The following is a 23,701-nucleotide window of genomic DNA, read 5'->3' on the forward strand; positions in this document are numbered from 1 at the left end:
CTAACAATGGCGCTTACAAGCTCCACTTCCGGTCACTGCGCAACGGAAAACACATTTCCTGTCAGTTGCGACTAGATTGTAGTGGCTCCTGGTAGGTCCTCTCTTTAGCCACTACACTGCAGCCACCTCACTGATGAGCTGACTAGAATGTATTGGCTGGTTGTAGGATCTCCCATGAGCCACTCCATTCTAGTCAGTTCAGTAGTGAGGGGGCTAGAGTGGAGTGTCTAAGGGGAGGAACTGCAAGGAGCCGCTTCGATCTAGACGTAACCGTCGTGGTACACCTATCTAGCCCTCACTGCACACATCTCTATGATCATTGTCTCGGCAGATTTCGCCGCGCACCATAGAGTAGCTAGGTGTGGTCAGAGCGGCGGCGCGCTGGCTGCTGGGATGCCTGTGTGATTCCTCCAGGCCGCGCATAGCAGTGTGGAGCCTCTCTGTCTCCGGTAGTCAGCGCGCCCCCTGGTGAGGGGAGGATTCGGGGACATCCCGGTGCTCCCCCTCCCCCACAGAAAACCGTTACATAGCGACGATGCCGAATTTCTGCGCCGCCCCGAACTGCACCCGGAAGAGCACTCAGTCCGACCTGGCGTTCTTCAGGTTCCCGCGGGACCCGAGCCGGTGAGAGCGTCCGGGGGGCCCTACTAGCGTTATTGTATGAGTGGACTACAACTCCCAGCAGCCCCTGCACGTCCGCACTGTTGTGGTAATGACCCCCATCCTGGTTATATTGCGGGGTCCCCTATCCTCACTGAATGGGGGGTCCCTGACCTCTGTGGGGGTCCGATGCATCTGGGAGCGTACGGTTTGGCGGTCGCACGCTTGCCCTGCTGCTCCATTCATTTCAATGGGATGGCCGAGTTCAGGCGCAGCTTTTGGCGCTCTGGGTGAAATAAATGGCGCGGAAGATCTGTGGGGTCCTCAGCGGCTGACAACGGGGGTCCCGTGTGCCGCGCTCTATCACCGTGCGTTCGCCCCCCTGCAGGGACGTCGGCATAAAGGGGGCGCTGGCGAGCGATTGGCGCTTCATTCCAATGGGGCTGACGGAAATACCGGAACGCGTGCCGCTCACAGATCTCCGCAGCCCCGTGGAAAGTGACCGCAGTAACGCCGGTGCGCCGTTCAACACGTGCCGCCTACTTTGTGGTAATCTGGGTGCGACCCCTCGAGTCCTGCGGGGGGCGGCTGGTCTCCGTGGGTCGCGCCCCTTATGTGACACAGCATTGACGCCATTGTCTGTGCGGCCGGACTCGCCGCCGTATCGTGAGCCGCTGCATGATAATGTTGCGCACGCCTCCCCGCAATAAATATACGCAAGTGTGGGTGGAGCAGCGAGAATCAATGTACCTTCAATTGACGCGATTTACCGTATATTACGCAATTCACATCCGTTCGTGTTATCCGTCCTCGCCGCTCCGGTCCCCGGCACGCTGGCTGAAGATTTCCTGTACAAAATAGCGCGGCGGCAAAGAAAAAAATGCAACATTGTTTCCAGTGGAAAATCGCAGCAAAGTATCGCCTGCCGCGAAATTACGCATCGCCCGCCGCGGAGCTGCGCCGATTGGCTTCACTCGGTGTGGAAAAACCAACGCTAACTTCATATGGAATCCGTGTCGAGAAGCGCCGCATCGCGTTCAGACTTTCCGTTCGTGGGTTTCAGATCCGCGCACGGGAAAAGATTGGGGCCGTATGGATTATGGCGCAGATTCCCAGATTTGATGCAGTGTAGCCTTCACGTCACATCCGAGGCGGCGGCGGGGCTCAGCCACACGAGCGGACGCAGCCGGTGTATTATATTGCACCATGCAGTATAAAGCGAAGCGCGTACGACGCTGGCCGATCCGCGGGCGCGCTCTTGGGGTTCGTTCACACGGCATTTTATTGTTACCCGTGCGCGCCCCACTAATGGGAATCTGCGCCGCAGCTGATACGGTGTGAGGTGTTTTTTGTGAAGTAGCGGATGCGGCGCAGACTGCGCGTTCCGTAGAATCTGCTCAGGGGTTTGCCTTTGTAAAGTGTCAGAATCCGTGCGAGGGTCCGCAGATATGTAAGCCCATATCCACCGCGGAGACGGGTTCTTCCATATGTGGACTCTGCGCTAAGATCATGTGATGGCGAGGTCCTTGTAAATAGAGCGATTCGCTCCGGTAGGCGGCGCTGATCTATTTGGCGCTCATCTACCGGGCTGGAGTGGACTGTGGGCTGAGCGATTGTTCTAAATATCGTTGGCCCCCGTGTGGAATCAGCTGACCCCTGTTTATTTAAAGGGGTACGCGCCCGACAACAATGATTTTTTGTCGTCTTGAAACTGCGCAGAAGATGTGATGAGCGAGCGCCGGCGTGTGCGGCGGCAGATTGAGTGCGGCTTTACACAACCAACAGTCGGGCGAAGGAGTCTTTGTGCGAACGTCTGCTCTGTTTTTGGCCGGGGTAATATGGCCAATACGTTCACGTATCCGGAGCGCCCGGAGAAGTCCCCACTACCTTCTACTAGACGCTAGAAGATGCCGGCTGCTGACGGATCCCCACTGCCGGCTGCTGACGGATCCCCACTGCCGGCTGCTGACGGATCCCCACTGCCGGCTGCTGACGGATCCCCACTGCCGGCTGCTGACGGATCCCCACTGCCGGCTGCTGACGGATCCCCACTGCCGGCTGCTGACGGATCCCCACTGCCGGCTGCTGACGGATCCCCACTGCCGGCTGCTGACGGATCCCCACTGCCGGCTGCTGACGGATCCCCACTGCCGGCTGCTGACGGATCCCCACTGCCGGCTGCTGACGGATCCCCACTGCCGGCTGCTGACGGATCCCCACTGCCGGCTGCTGACGGATCCCCACTGCCGGCTGCTGACGGATCCCCACTGCCGGCTGCTGACGGATCCCCACTGCCGGCTGCTGACGGATCCCCACTGCCGGCTGCTGACGGATCTCCACTGCCGGCTGCTGACGGATCCCCACTGCCGGCTGCTGACAGGTCTTATAGTGGCCTTACTAGTATTCGAAGAGCGCGATTACAAGCAAGTAGCCCTCATGGCGCCCGGTAACGGCACTCTACACTCTACACGCAGGGGCGGCCCCCGGGATGATTGCCGCAGCACCATTGCTCTAGTGAGCCGACCCAGAATTCCCTCTGATCAGATGACCCTTTACGTATGTAATCATAGTTGGGGCGCCATTAGCGTGCGTCTTTAGCGCCAATTGCCAGGCCGCATCTGAACTGTAAGTATTAGGGGAGCGGCGTCTGCTGGTGCTCTTAGAATAAAGGTAACCCCATAATAAGATCCGTCAGCAGCAGTTTGGCGCTGTAGGAGGTAACGGGGCTTCACTGGCTCTAGAACGGGGCATATATAAGGGACGCTGGCCCCACGAGGGGCACCATAAACTGCGTTGTACTGCTGTACAGAACGCGCTGGGAAGACAAGCGATGTATTTCTTGTACTCGCACGCTGCCCGCCCGTGAAGCCCGTGCGCTGTCTGAAAATCTGACTCTTCAGATCGCTGCTTGGGCACATAGACTTCTATGGGAGAGCGCATCCACAGTGGCAGGAAAAGGGTCCGATCGTCAGACTGCTTGGTCTCTGATGCCAGTCGATGGTAACGGCGTCCCTGCAGCTGGCAGCGTAAATTGACCTGCAGTGCGGATCTTCGGGGTGCAGTCACAGATTCGGAGTCAATGCATTGGAAAAATCTGCATCACAATCCACATCATTTGGCGCGGATCCGTTCGATTTTCTGCAACAAATGCGCTACGTGCGAACGCATCCTTCACCCTTTGCAATTAAATTTTGGATTCAGGGTTTCCTAGGGGGGTTTCTCTTTCTGCCATTATACAATGCTGCCACCTGCTGGCTAGAGCCAGTACTGAGGTGTTGGACATGCTGTAGAGGCCCCCTCCGACAACAGAGCGGCCAGTAATATACAGTAAGAATACCCTGCCGGACGTCCTCCGACATCAGATGCTGTACAATCAGAATGTCTTTAGACGTCAGACAGTGGATTGGAAAGGGTTAATCTTCGGCCTGCCAGTTATGGTGCCACAATCCACAGCGGGCATTGCCGGGTAATGTCGGGTCTGCGCGGACGGTGTCTTCAGGCGCGCTCACACGGCCGCACAAGTGTCGGCTCTTACAGTCGAAGGCTCGGCCGTGGCCCGTCATGCTGATGCAGCCCGGTTTGATGGCGCCAATCCATGTGAGGCCTCTGATGCATTTCACACGTCAAGAACTGATATGGCAGTACGTTTTTTCTGTGGCGCAGGGGACCCCGCGCCGTGTGACCTGTGGCGCAGACGCCCGTTTTACTCAGTGGTATTGTAAAATGGTGCAGAATGTGCCGTGTGAGCGGGGACTTAACCCTTCCCAATCCATGTCGACGTGTAAAGACATTATGATGTAAGGCTGTACAGCACTGATGTTTGAAGACGTCCGTCGGGGTTCTCTTACTGTATATTGTCAGCCTCTCTGCTGTCGGAGCCTATCCAACGTGTCACCTCATGCAGTACCGGCTTTAGCCAGCAGATAGCGATGTTGTATAACAGCAGAAAAAGAGTAAGCCCCCTAGGAAAACCAGGATACAAATTGGAATGGAAAGGGTTAAAGGGGGTACCACAATTTCAGGTTAATCGCCATTCACAGGATCGGGGATGACTCGCTGATCGGTGGGGAGGAGACCGCGTGGAGCGCTCATTGTGCGAGCGCACTGGCACTAAATTCATTTCAATAGGACTGCGGAGACACCCGAGCGGCGCCCACTTGGGCACTACCACCAGTGCCATTGAAGTGAATGATCCCCCCCAGCAATCAGCATGACTTCATATTCTGGTCCAGCCCCTTTAGGATTCTGATGAGCCCATGAGATCCGCAGTCACACGGCCCAGCGGCTGCTTGCTGACAGTTTCCAGGGAGAACAAATAGACACGAAAGGAATTGAAATAAGTGGAAATGTCAAAAGAGGAGACGGCGACCGACCCGGGAGTCGCGGGATTTCTGTTCACTGATTCTGATCTTGTCTCCCCTCCCTGCAGATGTCAGAAGTGGGTTGAGAACTGCAGAAGATACGACCTGGAGGACAAGACCCCCGACCAGCTGAACAAGCACTACCGGCTGTGCGCCCAGCACTTCGAGGACTCCATGATCTGCAGAAGTGTGAGTACCCGGCCCGTCGCTCGTCACCCCTACCAGCCTGCCGGTGTCCGAGCATGCTGGGAGTTGTAGTCCAACTGCAGCTGGGGAGCCCATATTCCAGACTATTAGTTTGACCCCTTCCGGGGGGGATGTAGATATACATCATGCGGTCGTGAAGGGTGTACGGAGCGGGCTCAGGAGACGAGTGCACTACATACCCGGAGGCTGTCAGCTGACAGGCGCCGGTAACTGCCGGGATCAGTTAGCTCAGATAGTGGCAGTTAACTCTTTAGATGCCGCATTCAAAGCTGTTTGATTAAAAAAAAAAAAAAACTTTCTGAAAGCAGAAAAACATTAAAAAACTTTAGTTACAGCATAATCGTAGGGACCCGTTAGACCAAGTTTGTATATCCTATTTATTGCACTGTGAACGATGTACAAACTAAACCCCTCAAAAATGGCGCAGCTGCGGGTTTTTTTCTTTTTTACAATTTCTCCTCTCTTAAAAGGTTTTTTTTTTTTTATTTCTATTTTTTTAAAGTGTTCCAGTAGATTATATGGAGTATAAAATGGTACCATTAAAAGAATAAACGCTCCTCCCGCATACGACTATATCAATGGAAAAGTAAAGTTAGGGCTCTTGGAAAGCGGGCCGAAAATAAGAAAGTGAAAGGTCTCTGGTCCTGAAGGGGTTACTGGCCTTTTACACGATAATTGGACAAGAACGCTCACCCAAACGGTTTTTTTTTCTTCTGCTTTTACGCAATAGCTTTGCGGTGAAAAAGTGCTAATAATCCGGCAACGATCGTGCGAACGGCAGCTGATCTGCTTGTTTGGGAACATGAAAGTCCTCCCTGGTCGGCGGACAACCTGCTGTGTAAATGAGGGGATGCGCGCCCGACCAGTGACGGCTCTACGGGGAGGAACGATCGTATCGGCACTCATTCACCCTCCGTGTTAAGGCCGGGCAGGCAAACGACTATTTCATTGACAGGCGCTTGTCTATTAGAACAAATCATTGCGTGTAAAAGAACCTTACATGGAGACTTCGCTTTATCTTTTGGTCTCCAAGCTCCTCTTCTTTCCTGAAATCCGCTCGCCGGTGGTTTAGCTACTTGTAGTTTACAATCATTTGTATCATTCCTGTAATGTGTCCTAATGGAGCAGAGCTGCAGTGGAAAGCAGTGAGGAGCGGAGCTGCAGTGGAAAGCAGTGAGGAGCGGAGCTGCAGTGGAAAGCAGTGAGGAGCGGAGCTGCAGTGGAAAGCAGTGAGGAGCGGAGCTGCAGTGGAAAGCAGTGAGGAGCGGAGCTGCAGTGGAAAGCAGTGAGGAGCGGAGCTGCAGTGGAAAGCAGTGAGGAGCGGAGCTGCAGTGGAAAGCAGTGAGGAGCGGAGCTGCAGTGGAAAGCAGTGAGGAGCGGAGCTGCAGTGGAAAGCAGTGAGGAGCGGAGCTGCAGTCCAAGCCAACAATGAGAGAGAAGGTGGAATTCAGTGTTCCTTAGACTCCTCTAAGCAAAACAGATGAGCTGATCCCAGCTGTGCCCTAATGGAGCAGAGCTGCAGTGTAAAGCATGGACACACTGAGCTGCTAGTGAGGCAGTAGGTGGATTTCAGACTCCACTGTTGGTCTTACCCTACAGGCCTCGTGCTGGGGGGTTAGGGCTGTGATCACACGCGGCTGATTTCTAGCGGAATGTTTGCAGCAGACATCCCAGATTTCGCAGTCTGCCACTGAAGGGCCCCTTTATTAGACCCCCGGCCCTCTCACGATTGGCCCTTCCCTGTATGGTAATTCTCCCCGTGACCCCGGAGTGCGGCATAAAGTCCCGTGACAAGTTTCTGTGGATCAGTTTCAGTGTGAATCCACATTAGATGGGAAAATCCAGCGATCAGAGCGACTTCCAACGAGGCCGGTCATCGGTGCTGGACTAGCCGGGGCCTCCCTGCCAACCATGGGGGGATTTCTCATGTAACGGTGTGGAGAGTATACAGAGAATGGCGTGATCGAGGGAAAACATCCAGCAAACTGATATAACAGAAGGCAACCAGTTCCAGCGCCATTGTGTCTAAGAGAAACAGAAAGATGAGACTCCAGCGGGCAAAAGAGCGCAAAACTTGTATCACTGAGCAGCGGGAAAACATCTCCTGGTCAGATGGATCCAGATTTCTGTTGCCCCGTGCTGATGGGAGTCAGAATTAGGTGCAAGCAGCATGAATCGCTGACCCCTTCCTGTCAGCTGGTGGGGGTTCTACTTACACTGGTGCTCAAAAACAATGGAAGCTATGGCACTAGTGTGTGCCATGCTTTACACTGCAGCTCTGGTTACTTGGCTGTCAGCAAAATCACAGAAAATAGAACGAGTGTAAACTGCAAGTAACGAAACCCCCGGTGAGAATCCGATTATGGAGGAACCCCGCCACCTAAAAGGCTGTGCGTGTGACCATGAGCCGTGTGTAAAATAAAACATCAGAACCAAAACCTTTGTTGTCGCCTCGTCAATAAAAGCCGCTCTGTGAGATGTAACGCAATGTTTATCCCAGAGGGCAGAAAAGAGGAACGCGGCAGAGACCGCGTGAGCGAGACATTATATGAGAGCCATCACGAATTCAAGATGGAACCAATAAAAACTACAGTCCACAGAAGAGGGCGCTATGGAGTCCCGGCGGTCAGAAGAGGGCGCCACGGAACAAAGAGGAGGAGTCCCGGCGATCAGAAGAGGGCGCCACGGAACAAAGATGAGGAATCCCGGCGGTCAGAAGAGGGCGCCGCGGAACAAAGATGAGGAGTCCCGGCGGTCAGAAGAGGGCGCCACCGAACAAAGAGAAGGAGTCCCGGCGGTCAGAAGAGGGCGCCACGGAACAAAGGTGAGGAGTCCCGGCGGTCAGAAGAGGGCGCCACGGAACAAAGATGGAGTCCCGGCAGTCAGAAGAGGGCACCGCGGAACAAAGGTGAGGAGTCCCGGCGGTCAGAAGAGGGCGCCACGGAACAAAGAGGAGGAGTCCCGGCGGTCAGAAGAGGGCGCCACGGAACAAAGAGGAGGAGTCCCGGCGGTCAGAAGAGGGCGCCGCGGAACAAAGATGAGGAGTCCCGGCGGTCGGAAGAGGGCGCCACGGAACAAAGATGAGGAGTCCCGGCGGTCAGAAGAGGGCGCCACCGAACAAAGAGAAGGAGTCCCGGCGGTCAGAAGAGGGCGCCACGGAACAAAGGTGAGGAGTCCCGGCGGTCAGAAGAGGGCGCCACGGAACAAAGATGGAGTCCCGGCAGTCAGAAGAGGGCACCGCGGAACAAAGGTGAGGAGTCCCGGCGGTCAGAAGAGGGCGCCACGGAACAAAGAGGAGGAGTCCCGGCGGTCAGAAGAGGGCGCCACGGAACAAAGAGGAGGAGTCCCGGCGGTCAGAAGAGGGCGCCGCGGAACAAAGATGAGGAGTCCCGGCGGTCGGAAGAGGGCGCCACGGAACAAAGATGAGGAGTCCCGGCGGTCAGAAGAGGGCGCCACGGAACAAAGAGGAGGAGTCCCGGCGGTCAGAAGAGGGCGCCGCGGAACAAAGAGGAGGAGTCCCGGCGGTCGGAAGAGGGCGCCACGGAACAAAGATGAGGAGTCCCGGCGGTCAGAAGAGGGCGCCACGGAACAAAGATGAGGAGTCCCGGCGGTCAGAAGACTGCAGCAGGAAACTCATATAATAAAAACTATATATATTTTTTTAAATGGTACAGCCAAGAAACCTAAATAAATGTGGTGTCCTTGTGATATACGGACGCAGAATGAAGGTAAACTACAGAAACATGATTGATCCCAGGAAGAGAAACCAAGTCACCTTGTAGATATGAGACCTTCTGATGCCTCAGAAATATACATGATGTCACAGCGCGCTTCCAAACCGCGTTCTTCTTCAGGCTAAAATCACTGCAAAAACAGCGCACCCCTCCCCCGTTTCCCACCCCAAGATGGCAGAATTGCTTTTTTTTTTTCTATTTCGCTTCACTTGGAATTTTTTTTTCCGGACCTCCTCAGTACTTTATGTGATACATTAAATAGTTCCATTGAAAGACGAGTCATCTGGCTAAAAAAGGAGCCCTCAGACCTCAACGTCAACGGAAGAATAAGGCCGGCTGCATACGGCCGTGACAGGCTCCGCTGCGTGAATTCCGCGGCGGAGCCCGTCACGGCGCCCCCCCAGAGACCCCAAACTTACCTGCGGATTCGGCGTCCTCGCTCCCACATGACGCGCCGCAGCGTCACATGACACGGCGGTAGACGGAGAGGCGATTTCACGCTATCTTCCACTGTGCTACAGCGGAAGATAGCGTGAACGGACGGCTTCCATTGACTGCAATGGAAGCCGTCCGCCCGTACACACGCGGCAAATAGAGCATGCCACGGGTGAGGACGGGTGATTTCACGGTGCGGAATTCTGCGGTGGAATTACGCACCGTGAGCATTGTGCTATTAGGCTCAATAGAACCTAATAGCTGCGGGCCAACGTCCGTGGGAAGGAGCCCTTAGAGGAGTTACTTCTTGGAAATGGGGAGGAACAAAGAAGTAGACAACAAAAAAAAAACAAGAAACCCAGCAGCGTCCTGAAAGGGAATCTATTACCTACTTTTAGTGATGGAAGCTAAGCTTATGGGCTGAAGGTTAGTGCCCCGTGGAGTCCGCGATGTCTCATGTTTACCTTCCCCCAGTGGCAGCTCTGAATGCATTGAGTGTGAAGTAGTCCGCCCGTTCCAGTTTTATAATGGGAGGACTACTTAAAGGGGTTGTCTCGCGGCAGCAAGTGGGGTTATACACTTCTGTATGGCCATATTAATGCACTTTGTAATATACATCGTGCATTAATTATGAGCCATACAGAAGTTATTCACTTACCTTCCCTGCGCTGGCGTCCCCGTCTCCATGGCTCCGTCTAATTTCGGTGTCTAATCACCCGATTAGACGCGCTTGCGCAGAAGGGTCTTCTCCCTTCTGGTCGGTCCGGGCACGAGCGGCATTCTGGCTCCGCCCCCTTCTACGCATCATCGCGTAGCTCCGCCCCGTCACATGTGCCGATACCAGCCAATCAAGAGGCTGGAATTGGCAATGGACTGCACAGAGCCCACGGTGCACCATGGGAAAAGACCCGCGATGCATCGTGGGTGAAGATCCCGGCGGCCATCTTGGGGGGAAAAGAAGGAAGAAGTTGCAGAGAGGGGATTCGGGTAAGTAAAATGTTTTTTTTTTTATTTCAACACATCCCTTGGGTTTGTCCTGCGCTGAACGGGGGGTCTATGCAAAAAAAAAAACCCCGTTTCGGCGCGAGACAACCCCTTTAACAGCGCTGCACAATGCACTGAGCGGCAGCTTCAGCGGTCTCACTGGGGGAACAACGGGGAGGTAAGTATAAGACGTATATTCCTGAACTCAGCGGGTCACCTACTTTTAGCCCGTTAGCTTAATTTATAGGGCTAAAAGATGACAGTCTCTCTTTAAGGGGTTAACAGGCTCACAGACTGGGGGAGGAGCTTTAAAGGGGTTGTAAAGCATTAGAAAAGCATGGCTGACTTTTAGCAGAAATGGCGCTACACTTGGTCACAGACTGTGTTGGGTATTGCAGCTCAGCTCCATTAAAGTGAATATGGCTGAGCCGCAAGACCCCAGTATATGTAAACGGGTGGGTGCTGTTTTTGGAAGAAGGCAGTTACGTTTTTCTAATTCTGGACAATCCCTTTAAAGGGGCGGAGCCTGATCATCTTCTTTATCCACATGTTCTCTCCTGCTGCCCGACGCTCCCTTAGTTGTAGGAAGCTTAAGCTTCCTATCAAGAATGTTTGTAAAGGAACATTTGTACGTCTCGGATGTGTAAAATGGGCAAAATCTCCCTGATGATGATGGTTTTATTTTTACCCCCAGAGTCCATACAGGACGGTACTTCGGGAAAACGCCATCCCCACCATATTTGACCTCACCAGTCACCTTGGTAACCCCGGAAGGCGCAGGAAGAGGATAAAGGAGCTGGTAAGAATTTTGTGACTTCTTGAAGCTGTAACTGCCCCACCCTCATAGCAGAAGGGGGTGGCTGACCACTGGGACCCCCACCCATTGCCAGTATGGCGGTCCCGTGTTCCTCTGTATGACCAATGATGAATGGGGCTACGACGCTCCTGCTCGACCAGCATTCCATTAAGTGGGAGTTCTGGAGATAGCGGGGTACTTGAACTTCACTTTCTCCAGCAGTCCCATTGGAATGAGCTTGTGTGCCGTCACACTGGACTCTGAGGGGGTCCTAGAGGTCAGACCCCTGCCAATTAGTTATCCACTATCCCCTGGATAGGGAATAACATGATGCTACTTGAATACCCCTTTAAGGGCTATTCTATGTTGTCACTTTATGATCCCCGGGACCCCAATCGATCCTGAGTATGAAGGGGCCGCACTTCTCAGTTAGCACTGCATCGGATTCGCTCTTCCCCAGCAAACTGCTTCTCAAGTTTATGGGTTCTGTGTTGCGGTTTTCTTACAGAGCCAAGTGGTGCTGAGCTCTGGCATTCATAAAAAGTGCTGCAGACCCCCCCCCCAAGACAAAAGTCTGTCCCGGGACCAGAGAGGGCGGGTGGTATATTACCTGCACGTGTTCTTCTCTGCCGTCCATCCGATCCACCGGTTCCAATTTGTGGCCATCCAAGATGGCTCCATCGACTTTCTAGCTAATGCACACTGAGCACTGCTGTCTGATTGGCCCACGCTAATCACATAAGCCAATCAGAAAACAGGTATAGCGCATTAGTAGTTTAACACTACCAATGTACTGCGGCGATTAGGCCGTCTGAAGATTGGACAGGCGAAAATGGGACCTGAAAACCTCAGATTGGACGTATGGCAGAGAAGAACAAGTGCAGGTGATAAACCACCCACAGTCCCAGGACAGGACTTGTCCTGAAACCGGAGGGTCGTTTTCATTTTCAGGACCGGTGGGAGGTCGGACCCCACCAATCATAAAGTGATGGCGCATCCTAGCAGTATGGGAATAACCGATTCACTTACAGTCTCTCTCGGACTCTTAAGGGCCATTTACACGGGACGGTTATTGCTCAAACTTCATTCAAGTGAATGAAACAGAGTTATTTATCCCGTGTAGATGCAAAAACAATCATTTACTGCTTGTTCACTTCTCGTTATCGATGACTTTCAGTCAACATGAGAACATCGCTGGTTCGCGGTCTTCTCGCTGCATGTAAACACTCCCTGCTCAACGCCTCACAAAGAAGGTGAAGTGCTGAGCGAGAAGCCCGCGATCCACCAGCCTGTCTAAATGCTCCGCACGAGCGCTAACGACCTCAGTGCTGCCATCAGGGCTCATGCAGTCGTTTATCCTGCTCTCATCCCGTGTAAATGAGACCCTGCGGGATACAAGGAGGGCTTCACTCCAGGACTCTGTAGGTCGCCTCTTATTGGACTCTGACCCGCGGTTATTCTCAGGCGTCTGACTACGATGTGGGGTTGAAGCGCAGCAGTTGTTGTACGTGGGTGTAACAGTCCTCACATCTGCTCGCTGCTACCACTTCCCAGTCACTAGTAGTTGGTACATTTCGACATTCTTCTTCTCCCCTTTGATTATTTTCCGTTTCTCCTCAGAGTGAAGAAGAAATCCGGACATTAAAAGAAAGGAAACGTAAGTGATTTCCCTTTTCCTACTTCTTTGCCGTCTCGTCAGTGTTGCTGCGGTGGTTATTGGTATAAATGCACCCACTCCTAATATTCACATCTCTGGGCAATAAACACACAATTAAAATGAACAATACAGTTCAGTGCGAGGCAATAAACTGGCAACGGTGCCGTCAGTGCAGGATCCGAGTAGGAACAGGATCTGCAGCGGCGCAGCTTTTTTCTTTAGCAGGGATCGCAGTGATCGGACCCCTGCCAGTGTACATTGGTGGTGATTATATGAGACCGTCTCTTTTAGAAGGGGTTACCCCACAATTGATAGGATAGGTTATAAAAGTGTGATTGGTGGGGTCTCACTTCTACGGTCCTGACCCTCTCCTCCTCGCTGCAGCCACCCACAGTGACGTGGAGATTGAATGGAGCCGCGGTCACACACGCACGACTCCTTTTAATGGGACTGACGGAAATAGTGGAGTAGAAGCGCTCGGCTACCTCCAGTAGTCCCAACTGAAATGAATGGCGCAGCACCGCTCATGAGCGACCGCTGTTTCATTCAATCTCCTGCTCACTGCTGAAGGCGCAGCGAGGAGGAGCGGGTGTTACAGCGAGACCCCACCAATCGTTTTATTACTGATGGATGGATGATAAAAGTCACATTTGGGACTGCTGCCTCCACTGACTGGCTGTAGGGATCACAAGTAGCATGAAGCTTCACCGCTGCCAGAGAAGGTAAGTATTGGCTTTATTTATTTATTTTGTTCTATCACACTTGTGGCTTTCTTTAGTTTTGTGACTTTAAGGCGTCTTGCACACAGCAGAGTTCCTACAGTGCATACTATAGAGTCGTGGGTGTTCAGAATGCCGACTTTGTATAATACTGTTCTATGGAGGTATTCTGCCCTACAAGCAATGGGGGGCTATATGACCGCTGCATGAAAAGTCAGACCGAAAACCCTCTTTATGGCTTAATATGGCAGCAGGGCCATCTGGGTGTCTTAAGGAACTCTGTGATTGCCGTATGGCTGCCTCCGTAAAACACAAAGCTTGTATGGAGCGGTAATACAAATCAGTGTAAACTAAACTGCGCTGCGGGTTTTCAATTTTCTTTTACAGATTTTCAGTACTTATGTTAAACTCAAACGTATTTTGTTAAAATCTTCATATATATATATAAGAGCCAGGATGAGGGTTTCTCCCAGCTGTCCTCATTCGCTGCGTTTCATAGTTCGCTCATGCATTGAGCTGATTTCTGCTGAAAGAAGACAGCTCCATTTCTATTGCAGTGGCCAAGCTTGGTATTACACCCATTCACTTTGATGAGAACTTTGCCTGTAATAGCAAGCCTGACCACTGCGGTGGGAATGGAGCTGTCTACTTCCTGCAGAAATCAGCTCAGTGCATGAGCATACCAGCCTGCTGATTGGTGGAGATCCCATGCCGTTGACCACCACTGATCTACAGTAGATGGCCTGTTTTAACCACAAGCCATCAGTATAAGCGCTGCGGAATAAGTTGGCGCTATACAAATAAAGATTATTATTATCGGTAGTTTACAGCTGGACAACCCCTTATAGGAAAACCTCTTTAAGAACAAAAACTTGTTTTGCAAAAAATTAGACTTCCTACTGCTCCGTTGGAAAAATACTGCCACAATATGGATTGGCATCAAAAGCGTCCGGACCTTGGACTAAACTGACTGGTATCTATAGTAAAGGGGCTTTTGCTCTGGATTAGTGGGGATCTGTCCTATAAGACCCCTGACAATCAGCACCTGTAATACCAGACACAACCACTACTTCAAGCACGGCGCTGTGCCTGGTACACAATGCAGAGGACGCAGCTGATTGGCGGGCGGCCCGGAGTCAGACCCCTCTCCGATATTAATGGTTTAGTCTAAGGATAAGCCAACAATTTCGCAGTCCCATAAAACCCCTTTAATTGTCCCCCACGCCGATTTCTTTCTGTCATTGCATATTCTGCATTGGAAGTCAATAATACAATTTTACTAAAAAAAACAAACTAACGATTATCGCAATTAAAACGCATCAGAAGACCTGAAATATGATGCGTTTTTTTGACGCGCTCGCACATTTCCTGTTTATACAGGAACGGAAAAGGTGTTTGGATTGCACCACAGTTTCCTCATGGCTTCCAAGTCATTCCTTGATATTGAGCTTCTGATAGCGCTCGTACGTCTGCACCCCGAGCTGTACGACCCGCAGCACGACGCCTTCTACGACGCCGCGAGGAGAGGCAAGATATGGAACGACATCGCCTCCGAAATATTCATGGACTGGGACGACCTGAACCCGCAGCAGCGATCTATGAAAGGTGGGTACAAGAGACTCAACGTGTCGGAAGTTCTGTTACATTCTAAATCGACATGTCAGAAGTTAGGATCAGTGGGGGTCCGGCTGCTGAGACCACCACCTGCTGCTAAAACGAACAGGCAGAATCGCTCATCTGGGCGCTGCGCCCCTACGGCTGTAAGCAGTCTAGGGGCTCAAAGGGGTGTTCCTATCTGAGCTTTTCATGGCCGAGATGGGAAAACCCGTCCGTCCCGTTTCCGACCACCTTCTGTGTATGTAGCTCTTATTATATGAGAGTTACTGCAACAATGTATCACTGCGCGCTGCACTGTTTCTCTAACTCCCCGCTATGCTGCACTGTTGCATTGGGATGGGAGGTATGGAAACAACTCTGTGCTGAAGGGCTCGGCTGCTTTTGAAGTTACTGGCCGGTATCTATAGCTGCGTCTTTCCTTCTTGGCTATGAAAAGCCGAGATTGGAGAAAACCTATTTAATAAGTCTATGGAGTCCGTGCGCTGCCTGGTGAATGTAGCAGAACGGGCGTAGCGTTGAGATGAACAATTTTGCTTGTTCGTTTCAGCAATCTGTGGGCGCCTCGGCCCCCCCCCCACGATCAAAACTTCTGACGTGCAAAAGTTTATTTACCCTTTAAAGCAATATTTTATAATGTCGCAGAACCTTGTAAATGCTGACATGGAATCATCTACTGCAGTCACATCTAGAGCTGCGTTCAAATCCTGTCTACTCTGCGGACGATGTAAGTTATCCGGATGTTAGACCGGATAACTATAGAGTTACTCTTTTCATCGTGATGGCGGCGTTTAGACACCAGCCTCCACCCGCCTCCTGCACCTCTTGAGGGCGCCCAGAACAGCTGCACTCGGGAAACCGGACAGTCGCTTTAAAGGGAACGTGTCATTGCTCTTGAGCCACAAACTTCCTTATGGGGCTCAAAGTTGAGGTTCTGTGGAGTCCGGGTGGCGGTGTGTTGTACTCGCTGCGTGCCCCATTCCTGCGCTGAAGTTGGCGAATGCACACAGCGTGACGCTTTCGAGATAAATTCTGTGTGCGCTCTCCTTTTCATCTATACGGGAGAGCGCGTGAGTCCCGCCATGTGAGCGCGCCAAATTCACAGAGTCAGGACATGCGATAAGTATGAAACGTATCTTCCCGGACGCCACATATAGTTTATAGGGCTCAGAGGTGACGGCGGGTTCCCCTTAACACTCTCCTTAAGCCTTTTGAAGTTGCTTTCTCACACGCGGAATGCAAAGGTTTTGCGCCATGTGTCAGAAGTCCACGCGTTTTACTAATCCGTGCTTTCAAGGCGAAACGGGATCCTTCATATGTAGAAGCCAGGCAACCAAAAGCCATGGTGGTTTATGGTAAAATGTGTGATACCGCAGCCATTCAGCCCATCAATATGCATTGCATTATGGGAGTTTTAGCTTTCTCTTAATTTTACAAGTCTGTTCACACATTTGACATATTCTTGCACATTCTGTTGGTTCTTTTTTTTTGGAACTAGATTACACCACATGTTGCTGCTCCGCTCATCAGGGCTCTCTGTGCCGGGGTGAATGGAGCCTTAGGTCTGTCTCCTACAGTGCACCTCATTGCAACGTGTTCTGTACAGGCAGCAGGGAGATACTACCGCTTGATAGCGGGGAAACAAGCTGAATTTTGAGTGCAGCTCTGGATGTGATTGGAGTAGAGGATAAATAAAACTAAGCATTTGTAAAGCTAAAATGAATTTAAAAAATTGCCATTTTCCAATTACGTGACCTTAACGAGGCCAAATCTTTATTTCCAGCATGTGAAGTGCAGACACAATGGCAGTCGCTCAAGGAGAATTTCCGACAGGAACTCTTTAAACAAACGAGGCAAGAAATATCACCGCTTGGCGTTGAGAAACCTTCCTTCTCCCACTTCAATGAGTTACTGTTCCTTCAGCCAATCATGGCGGCTGTCGAGTAAGTCTAACCAATGTTCCCCTTCCTATCGTGACGACCTGGAAAGGATTCACATATAATCCCGAATGTTGTGCTTCCAGGAACGCCATCCGGTATCCTAGTGCCGCAAGGACGGACGAGGGGATGGAAGAAGACGACGTCCAGGTTGTTTACATCAAGGAGGAGCCGCCTTCACCTCCATGCTTCACAGAGTCCGAAGCTCTAGATGCGATCGACCCTCATCGGGAGACTCAAAATATAGAGGAACCAAGGGTTGAAGAAGAGGAGGATCAGAAGGAAGAAGAGGATTCTCACGAGGACTTTGCCCAAAGTCTTGTACCTTACTTGGCTCAGGTGCCGGACAACCACCAAGCAAGTCTCAGGATGGCGCTGGCCAATCTTATCTTCTGTTACATCGAGAACACTCAAGGACACGTACCTGTGGTCAGCCCACATCTGAAGCGGTATATCTCTGCACAAGACGACCCATCGCCCTGAACAGCCCTCATCACGTTCCCCTGGTCTAGTCTTGCCCAACCTGTGGCTCTCCAGCCGTTGCAGGGCAGGCTGGGAGTTGTAGTTTAATAACCCCTGTGGAGAGCCCCAGGTTTGGGAACGCAGTCGGTAAATATAAGCTAAGTCATTCTACAATGAAATGCTCTGCCACTTCCTCATACATTTTGTGTTTTAATTTCTTACTATTTTCAAGATCACTGTTTTCTGTCTGTGAATAGGAACATTTTTATTTGCACACCGAACCTAAAACTTCCATAGACTTAAACAATAACCACACTTAAAAAAAAAAAACTAAAAACTTTGGACTAACTTTTTGATCAGTGGGGGTCACTGTTCCCCTTTTAGCTGTCATTGTTGCGTGTCGGGGGGCTCTCAGCAGCCAAAGACAGATGCAGATGTATAGAAGTCAATGTGTCCTTCTTCAGCCGCCCAGAGGAGCTGACTGACAAGAATAAGAGCTGAAGGGGGTGAGCGCTGCAGACCCTTCATGTGATCGGCAAGGGTCTCAGTACCCGGAACCCAACTGATCAAAACTTTTGTCACTCTAACATGTCAAAAGTGACTTAATGCTGCGTTCATCCTCGCAGATATTGGTGCGGATCCACATCTGCAGCAGGTTTCATCTTTTCAATTGAAGGGGTGACGTTGTGCTGCGGGTCTGCATTGAAATGCGTCCCAATTCCACTGCTCTGAATGTGTGTGCAGTTGCGCTTTAACCCTTTCCAATCCACTGTCTGACGTCTAAAGACATTCTGATTGAAGGCTGTACAACTTTGATGTCGGAAGACGTCCTGCAGGGTATTCTTACTGTAGATTACTGGCCGCTTTGTTGTCGGGGGCTTCTCCAGCATGTCCCATACCACAGTACTGGCTCTAGCCAGCAGATGGCGGCATTGTATAATGGTAGAAAGAGAAAGCCCCCTAGGAAACCCGGAATCCAAAATTGGATTGCAAAGGGTTAAAGGGGGATTCCGGACCAATTTTTACTATTGCCATTGATGACTGATGTCCTCCACAGAGGCCTGCGGCTTAGTTTCATGTTGATCAGCCGGCTCCTGGTGCTGCTGTTATGGTCAGTGGAGGAAGCAGAAAGTGCTGACCATAATGCAATAGTCCAGGCTGATGATGCAGTGCAGCAGAAGCTGCTCCTACAATACCCTCCTGGGCTGCTGCGTTATGGTCAGCACTTTCTGCTTCCTCCGCTGACCATGACAGCAGCACCAGGAGCCGGCTGATCAGCAGGGATCTAAGCCGCAGGTCTCCGCCAATCATCTGTGGATGACATCAGGCATCAATGGCAATAGTTCAAAATGGTACTGGGATACCCCTTTTAATTCTCCTCACAGCTGAGGGTTTGTTACAGTTGTATCCAGTCTAAACAATCCTCAACAAGTTCAAGACAAATGCATTGTCTCTGCACTGACACATTGTAGCAAACTATCAGGACAGGAGAGAGATTTGTGCTGCCGATGTGGAGGATTTCACAAACTGGACACAATGTAGCAGACACTCAGCTGTGAGAAGTATTAGGTCTGAATGTTCTCCTTCTTACAGAAAACCGAGATCTTAAGGAAATGTAATACAAAGTCTGTTAGAGAGAAGCAGAACTTTTCATTGAAGGGGTATTCCCATTTTATAAAGGGATATGGATAGAACATGACTTTCTGATGTGGGGGGCGTGTGGGACCCCCATTAATACCGAGCATAAAGTGGTCCATGCTCTGGTGTATTCGCTATAATGGTGCTGTAGCGATCCATCAGCACTGCGGCCCCTGCAGCCTCGGGGGCCGGGAATATATTCTAATATAGGAATACCCCTTTAGACTGATCACATTCAGCAGAAGCTGTGGCTCAGCAGCCGCCGGAGAACTAATGGACCCTCAACCTGCTGGCAGGGTGTGCTGAGGCTAGTAGTTCCAAAGCAGCTTTTGAACTAGACAATATCTCTGCTAACTGTACACTGCTATCTGCATCAATCGTGTTTAGTGACCTTCTAGATCGTTATGTAGTTCTGTGCCGGATGATCGGACCTGAGCGCGGCGGAGGGCTGGTTTTAGCGGTTTTACCGTACAGGAACCAAGTGAGGCTACCGCAGGTTTCTCCTTTTACATCCAGTGCTGTATACACCGATCGGTCACCGGTGTCCCCACTGCTTCCTGTCATCTCCGTGTGTCACCCGCAGCCAGTTCTGGGCTGCCATGATGGCGAGGTGCCGACCCCAGTGGCTGTGAATATGGTTTTTATAGGTCAGTAAATCTCTGTTAATGTGTGATTATAGGAAGAAACGTAAACTATGTATCAATAAACACCGAGCGTTCACTTTATTAGAGCCCGCCTCTTTTATTAGACCTGCTGCCTCTTTCACGATTGGCGCTCCCCTGTACGGTAATTCTCCCCGTGACCCCGCAGTGCGGCATAAAATCACATGACAAGTTTTCCGTGGATCAGTGTCAGTGTGAATCCACATTAGATGGGAAAATCCAGCGATCGGAGCGACTTCCAACGAGGCCAGTCATCGGTGCTGGACTAGCCGGGGCCTCACCGCGGGGGATTTCATCATGTAACGGTGCGGAGAGTATACTGAGAATGGCGTGAAAACATCCAGTGAGAGGGGATCCTGTGTACGGAAACAACTCCTCAACGAAAGGGGTCGGAGGAGGATGTCAGGAATCGTTCTGACCAACAGGCTGCACAGTCAGCTGAATACAACGCTGGAGCTCCAACTAATTCGTCCGAACGCACAACTCGCCGTTCCTTCGCACGGATGGGCTATAACTGCAGACGTCCCCCTCTATCAGCTCCTTTTAAGAATTAGACCGTGACTTACAAGGTGGCTGCCTATAATTGGCACTAGAGAGACAGTTCTCTTCCTTCTGGAGCAGAGATGTTTTGCATACGTTTCCCATGAAGCATTGCTTTTAAGACTCCTTTCACCAGCTGCATCTCCTTGAGGAGAATCGGTGGCATCTATAAAACAACTTTAGCAGTTTTTTTTTGACCCGATGGAACTGATCTCAATTAGTCCTTTATTTGTCGTCTATATTGTTTTATTGCTTCCTAGGATTCCTCCAAGACTATAAGGAAAGCCGTTTTCCCACCACGGATGTCGGTGGATATGACCCAAAACTCTGATCTATGGGGGTCCGAACAGAAGAGATGGCCCTAAGAAAAAGGAAGTGACCATGTGCCCACTCATTAGGAATGGGGTGCGGGCGCTCCCACTTCTGAGACCTTGGAAGGGGGTACAATGTTAGCGCCTGCTCCAATCAGATTTGTAACAAAGCCCTGACAGCCCTTCTGTACTTCGATTCATTGATGCCACAAGTCATTATGGCCGTCTGCTGCGATGATGCAACGACAGTCCCACTGTGTCATGGCGCTAATGTCATTGTTCTGTAGACCCTCTCTGATAGTAATTAAGTGTGGATCCAGTTAGATGTGAAAAAGTAACTTTTGTAATTCTAATTCTTTTTCTTTAGAAAGAAATAAAAAAAATCCAAAAAAATGTGTTTCGGCCCTGTGGCCTTAATGTCCTTGTTGATGGACCTACATTATGCGTCTTGTACAGGGCGTCTCAAAAGTGTGGAAACGCCTGTATAAAATGAAAACTTGTTGGCAGACATTTATCCAATTGTGCATACAAGTTGCAGTGGACGGCGGAAACCTGTTGGGTCGTGTCAACCACGAGACGGCCATTTTGAATGCTGCCATCTTGGATTCGACTCTACATCTTCCAATGGGAAAGTCAGCGTGTGATATATCAAACTGGCAGAGAAATTCACCAGTAAAACAGCGGTGAGCTTCATTTTATCACAACCTTATCTGTTCTGATGCGAACAGTGATTTTTCTTCTTTACAAGTAATGGGAATGATGGTGTTCTCTCAAGGAGCGCCTGTTTTTAATAGCAGGTGAACAAAGCGCACGTGTTCAACCAACGCCATGCATATAGGACTCCTGTTACCCACAGTGCAGGGGCCAAACTTCTTTCCAAGTCTGCCTCTGCACAGAAGAGCACCTGAGAGGGACATTGCTGTGTCGCCCATCTGACTACTTCTCTCTAACGGTCTGTGTTGTCCTTCGGGTGTTACAATATGTAAGAGCGCCATTTATGCATATAGACAATTCTCTGTATGAAGGCGACTAACCCCAGTCTAGAGACGGACGAGGAGGGCGACCCTGGGGAGACTGAATGAGGCCAGAACAGTGATTACTGTTGCTACATCCATAACCATTTGGTCCTCCATCACCGATAAACACAGTCGTTCAACTGATGACGCCATCATTCACATCGTCTGTAACGAAGTAAATCATTGTTCTGATATGAGAACAAGTTAAGTTATGATCAAATGAAGCTCACCGGTGTTCATGTGAAATTCTCCATCAGTTTGATACATCTCACAGCGACCTCACTAGAGTAATTAGAGTTGAATCCAAGATGGCGGTATTCAAAATGGCCGTCATGTTGGTTACATGGCCTTACAAGTTTATCCCTTCCTCCCGCAGCTTGTATGCCAAATTGGGTCACCGTCTGCCGAACCGCTGTCATTCTATATGTGTTTCCACACTTTTGAGAGACCTTGTATATCAAACTGAATTTACAGTAAATCGCTAGTGAATGGAATTTTACTAGAGATGAGCGAATATACTCGGTAAAGGCAATTGCTCGAGCGAGCGTTGCCTTTAGCGAGTACCTGCCCGCTCGAGACGAAAGGTTCGGGTGCCGGCGGCGGGCAGGGAGCTGTGGGGGAGAGCGGAGCGGAACGGAGATCTCTCTCTCCCTCCTGCTGACTGCCGCTACTCACCGCTCCCCCGCGCCGGCACCCGAACCTTCAGTCTTGAGCGGGGAGATACTCGCTAAAGGCAATGCTCACTCGAGCAATTGCCTTTGCCGGGTATACTCTCTCAACTCTAAATTTTACCAAACCTACTCAAGAGGGCGAGGGCGGCGGCGGCAGGGGGGGGGGGGGGGGGGGGGGTTTCATTGCAGATTTAACCACTTTACAACCAAAACACCCCGGTTCTTAAGGACCAGACCCTCTTACCCATGTGGTGGTTTTACTGCCCTTCTTTTTTTTATTTTGGGTAACATAGTATCATAGTAACATAGTATGTAAGGCCGAATGAAGACAATGTCCATCTAGTCCAGCCTGTCTATCCTACTGTGTTGATCCAGAGGAAGGCAAAAAACCCCAAGGCCAGAAGTCAATTAGCCCTTTTGGGGGAAAAATTCCTTCCCGACTCCCTAATGGCAATCAGACTGTTCCCTGGATCAACCCCTAATAGTTCCTACCTGCCTGTATACCCGGATTAACAATTAACCTAAGATTTATATCCTGTAATGTCCTTCTCCAGAAAGACATCAAGTCCCTTTTAAACGCCTCTATGGATTTTGCCATCACCACTTCCTCCGGTAGAGAGTTCCACAGTCTAACTGCTCTTACAGTAAAGAACCCCTTTCTGTGTTGGTGATGAAACCTACTTTCCTCTAATCGTAGCGGATGTCCTCTTGTTACCGTCGTGGTCCTGGGTGTAAACAGATCACGGGAGAGATCCTTGTATTGTCCCCTCATGTACTTATACATGGTTATTTGGTCGCCTCTTAACCTTCTTTTTTCTAGAGTAAATAGTCCCAATTTGGATAGCCTCTCTGGGTATTCCAGTCCCGTCATTCCATGTATTAGTTTAGTTGCCCTTCTTTGAACCCCCTCAAGCACTGTGACATCTTTCCTGAGCACCGGTGTCCAGAATTGTACGCAGTATTCCATGTGAGGCCTGACAAGTGCCTTATATAATGGAAGGATAATGTTCTCGTCCTTCGCCCCTATACCTCTTTTGATGCACCCCAAGACTTTATTTGCCTTTGCAGCAGCTGACTGGTATTGGTTACTCCAGTTTAGTCTATTATCCACTAATACCCCCAGATCCTTTTCCATATCACTTTTCCCTAGTGGTACCCCATTAAGTGAATATTGGTGACATCCGTTCCTCCTACCCATGTGCATAGTCTTACAGTTATCAACATTGAACTTCATTTGCCATTATCCCCCCCAAGCCCCCCCGGCTTATCCAGGTCCGTTTGTAGCCGCACATTGTCCTCCGTTGCATTAATTATATTGTATAATTTTGTGTCATCTGCAAATATTGATATTTTGCTG

At 50.7% G+C, this 23,701-nt stretch overlaps 1 protein-coding gene across 1 annotated transcript in view; it reads left to right on the forward strand.

Moving 5' to 3' along the window:
* The first annotated feature begins 380 nt into the window (after nt 1-380).
* THAP12 (THAP domain containing 12) overlaps nt 381-23,701 on the forward strand; it is a 30,693-nt gene continuing 7,372 nt past the window's right edge. Inside the window, exons 1-4 of the mRNA XM_066588284.1 lie at nt 381-624; nt 5,030-5,150; nt 11,016-11,120; nt 12,738-12,774. Of these exons, the coding sequence (XP_066444381.1) occupies nt 536-624; nt 5,030-5,150; nt 11,016-11,120; nt 12,738-12,774 (352 nt within the window). The 5' untranslated portion in view covers nt 381-535. The remainder of the gene's footprint in view (nt 625-5,029; nt 5,151-11,015; nt 11,121-12,737; nt 12,775-23,701) is intronic.

This window comes from Eleutherodactylus coqui, chromosome 1, assembly GCF_035609145.1.
Source record: "Eleutherodactylus coqui strain aEleCoq1 chromosome 1, aEleCoq1.hap1, whole genome shotgun sequence".
Lineage (NCBI taxonomy): Eukaryota > Metazoa > Chordata > Amphibia > Anura > Eleutherodactylidae > Eleutherodactylus > Eleutherodactylus coqui.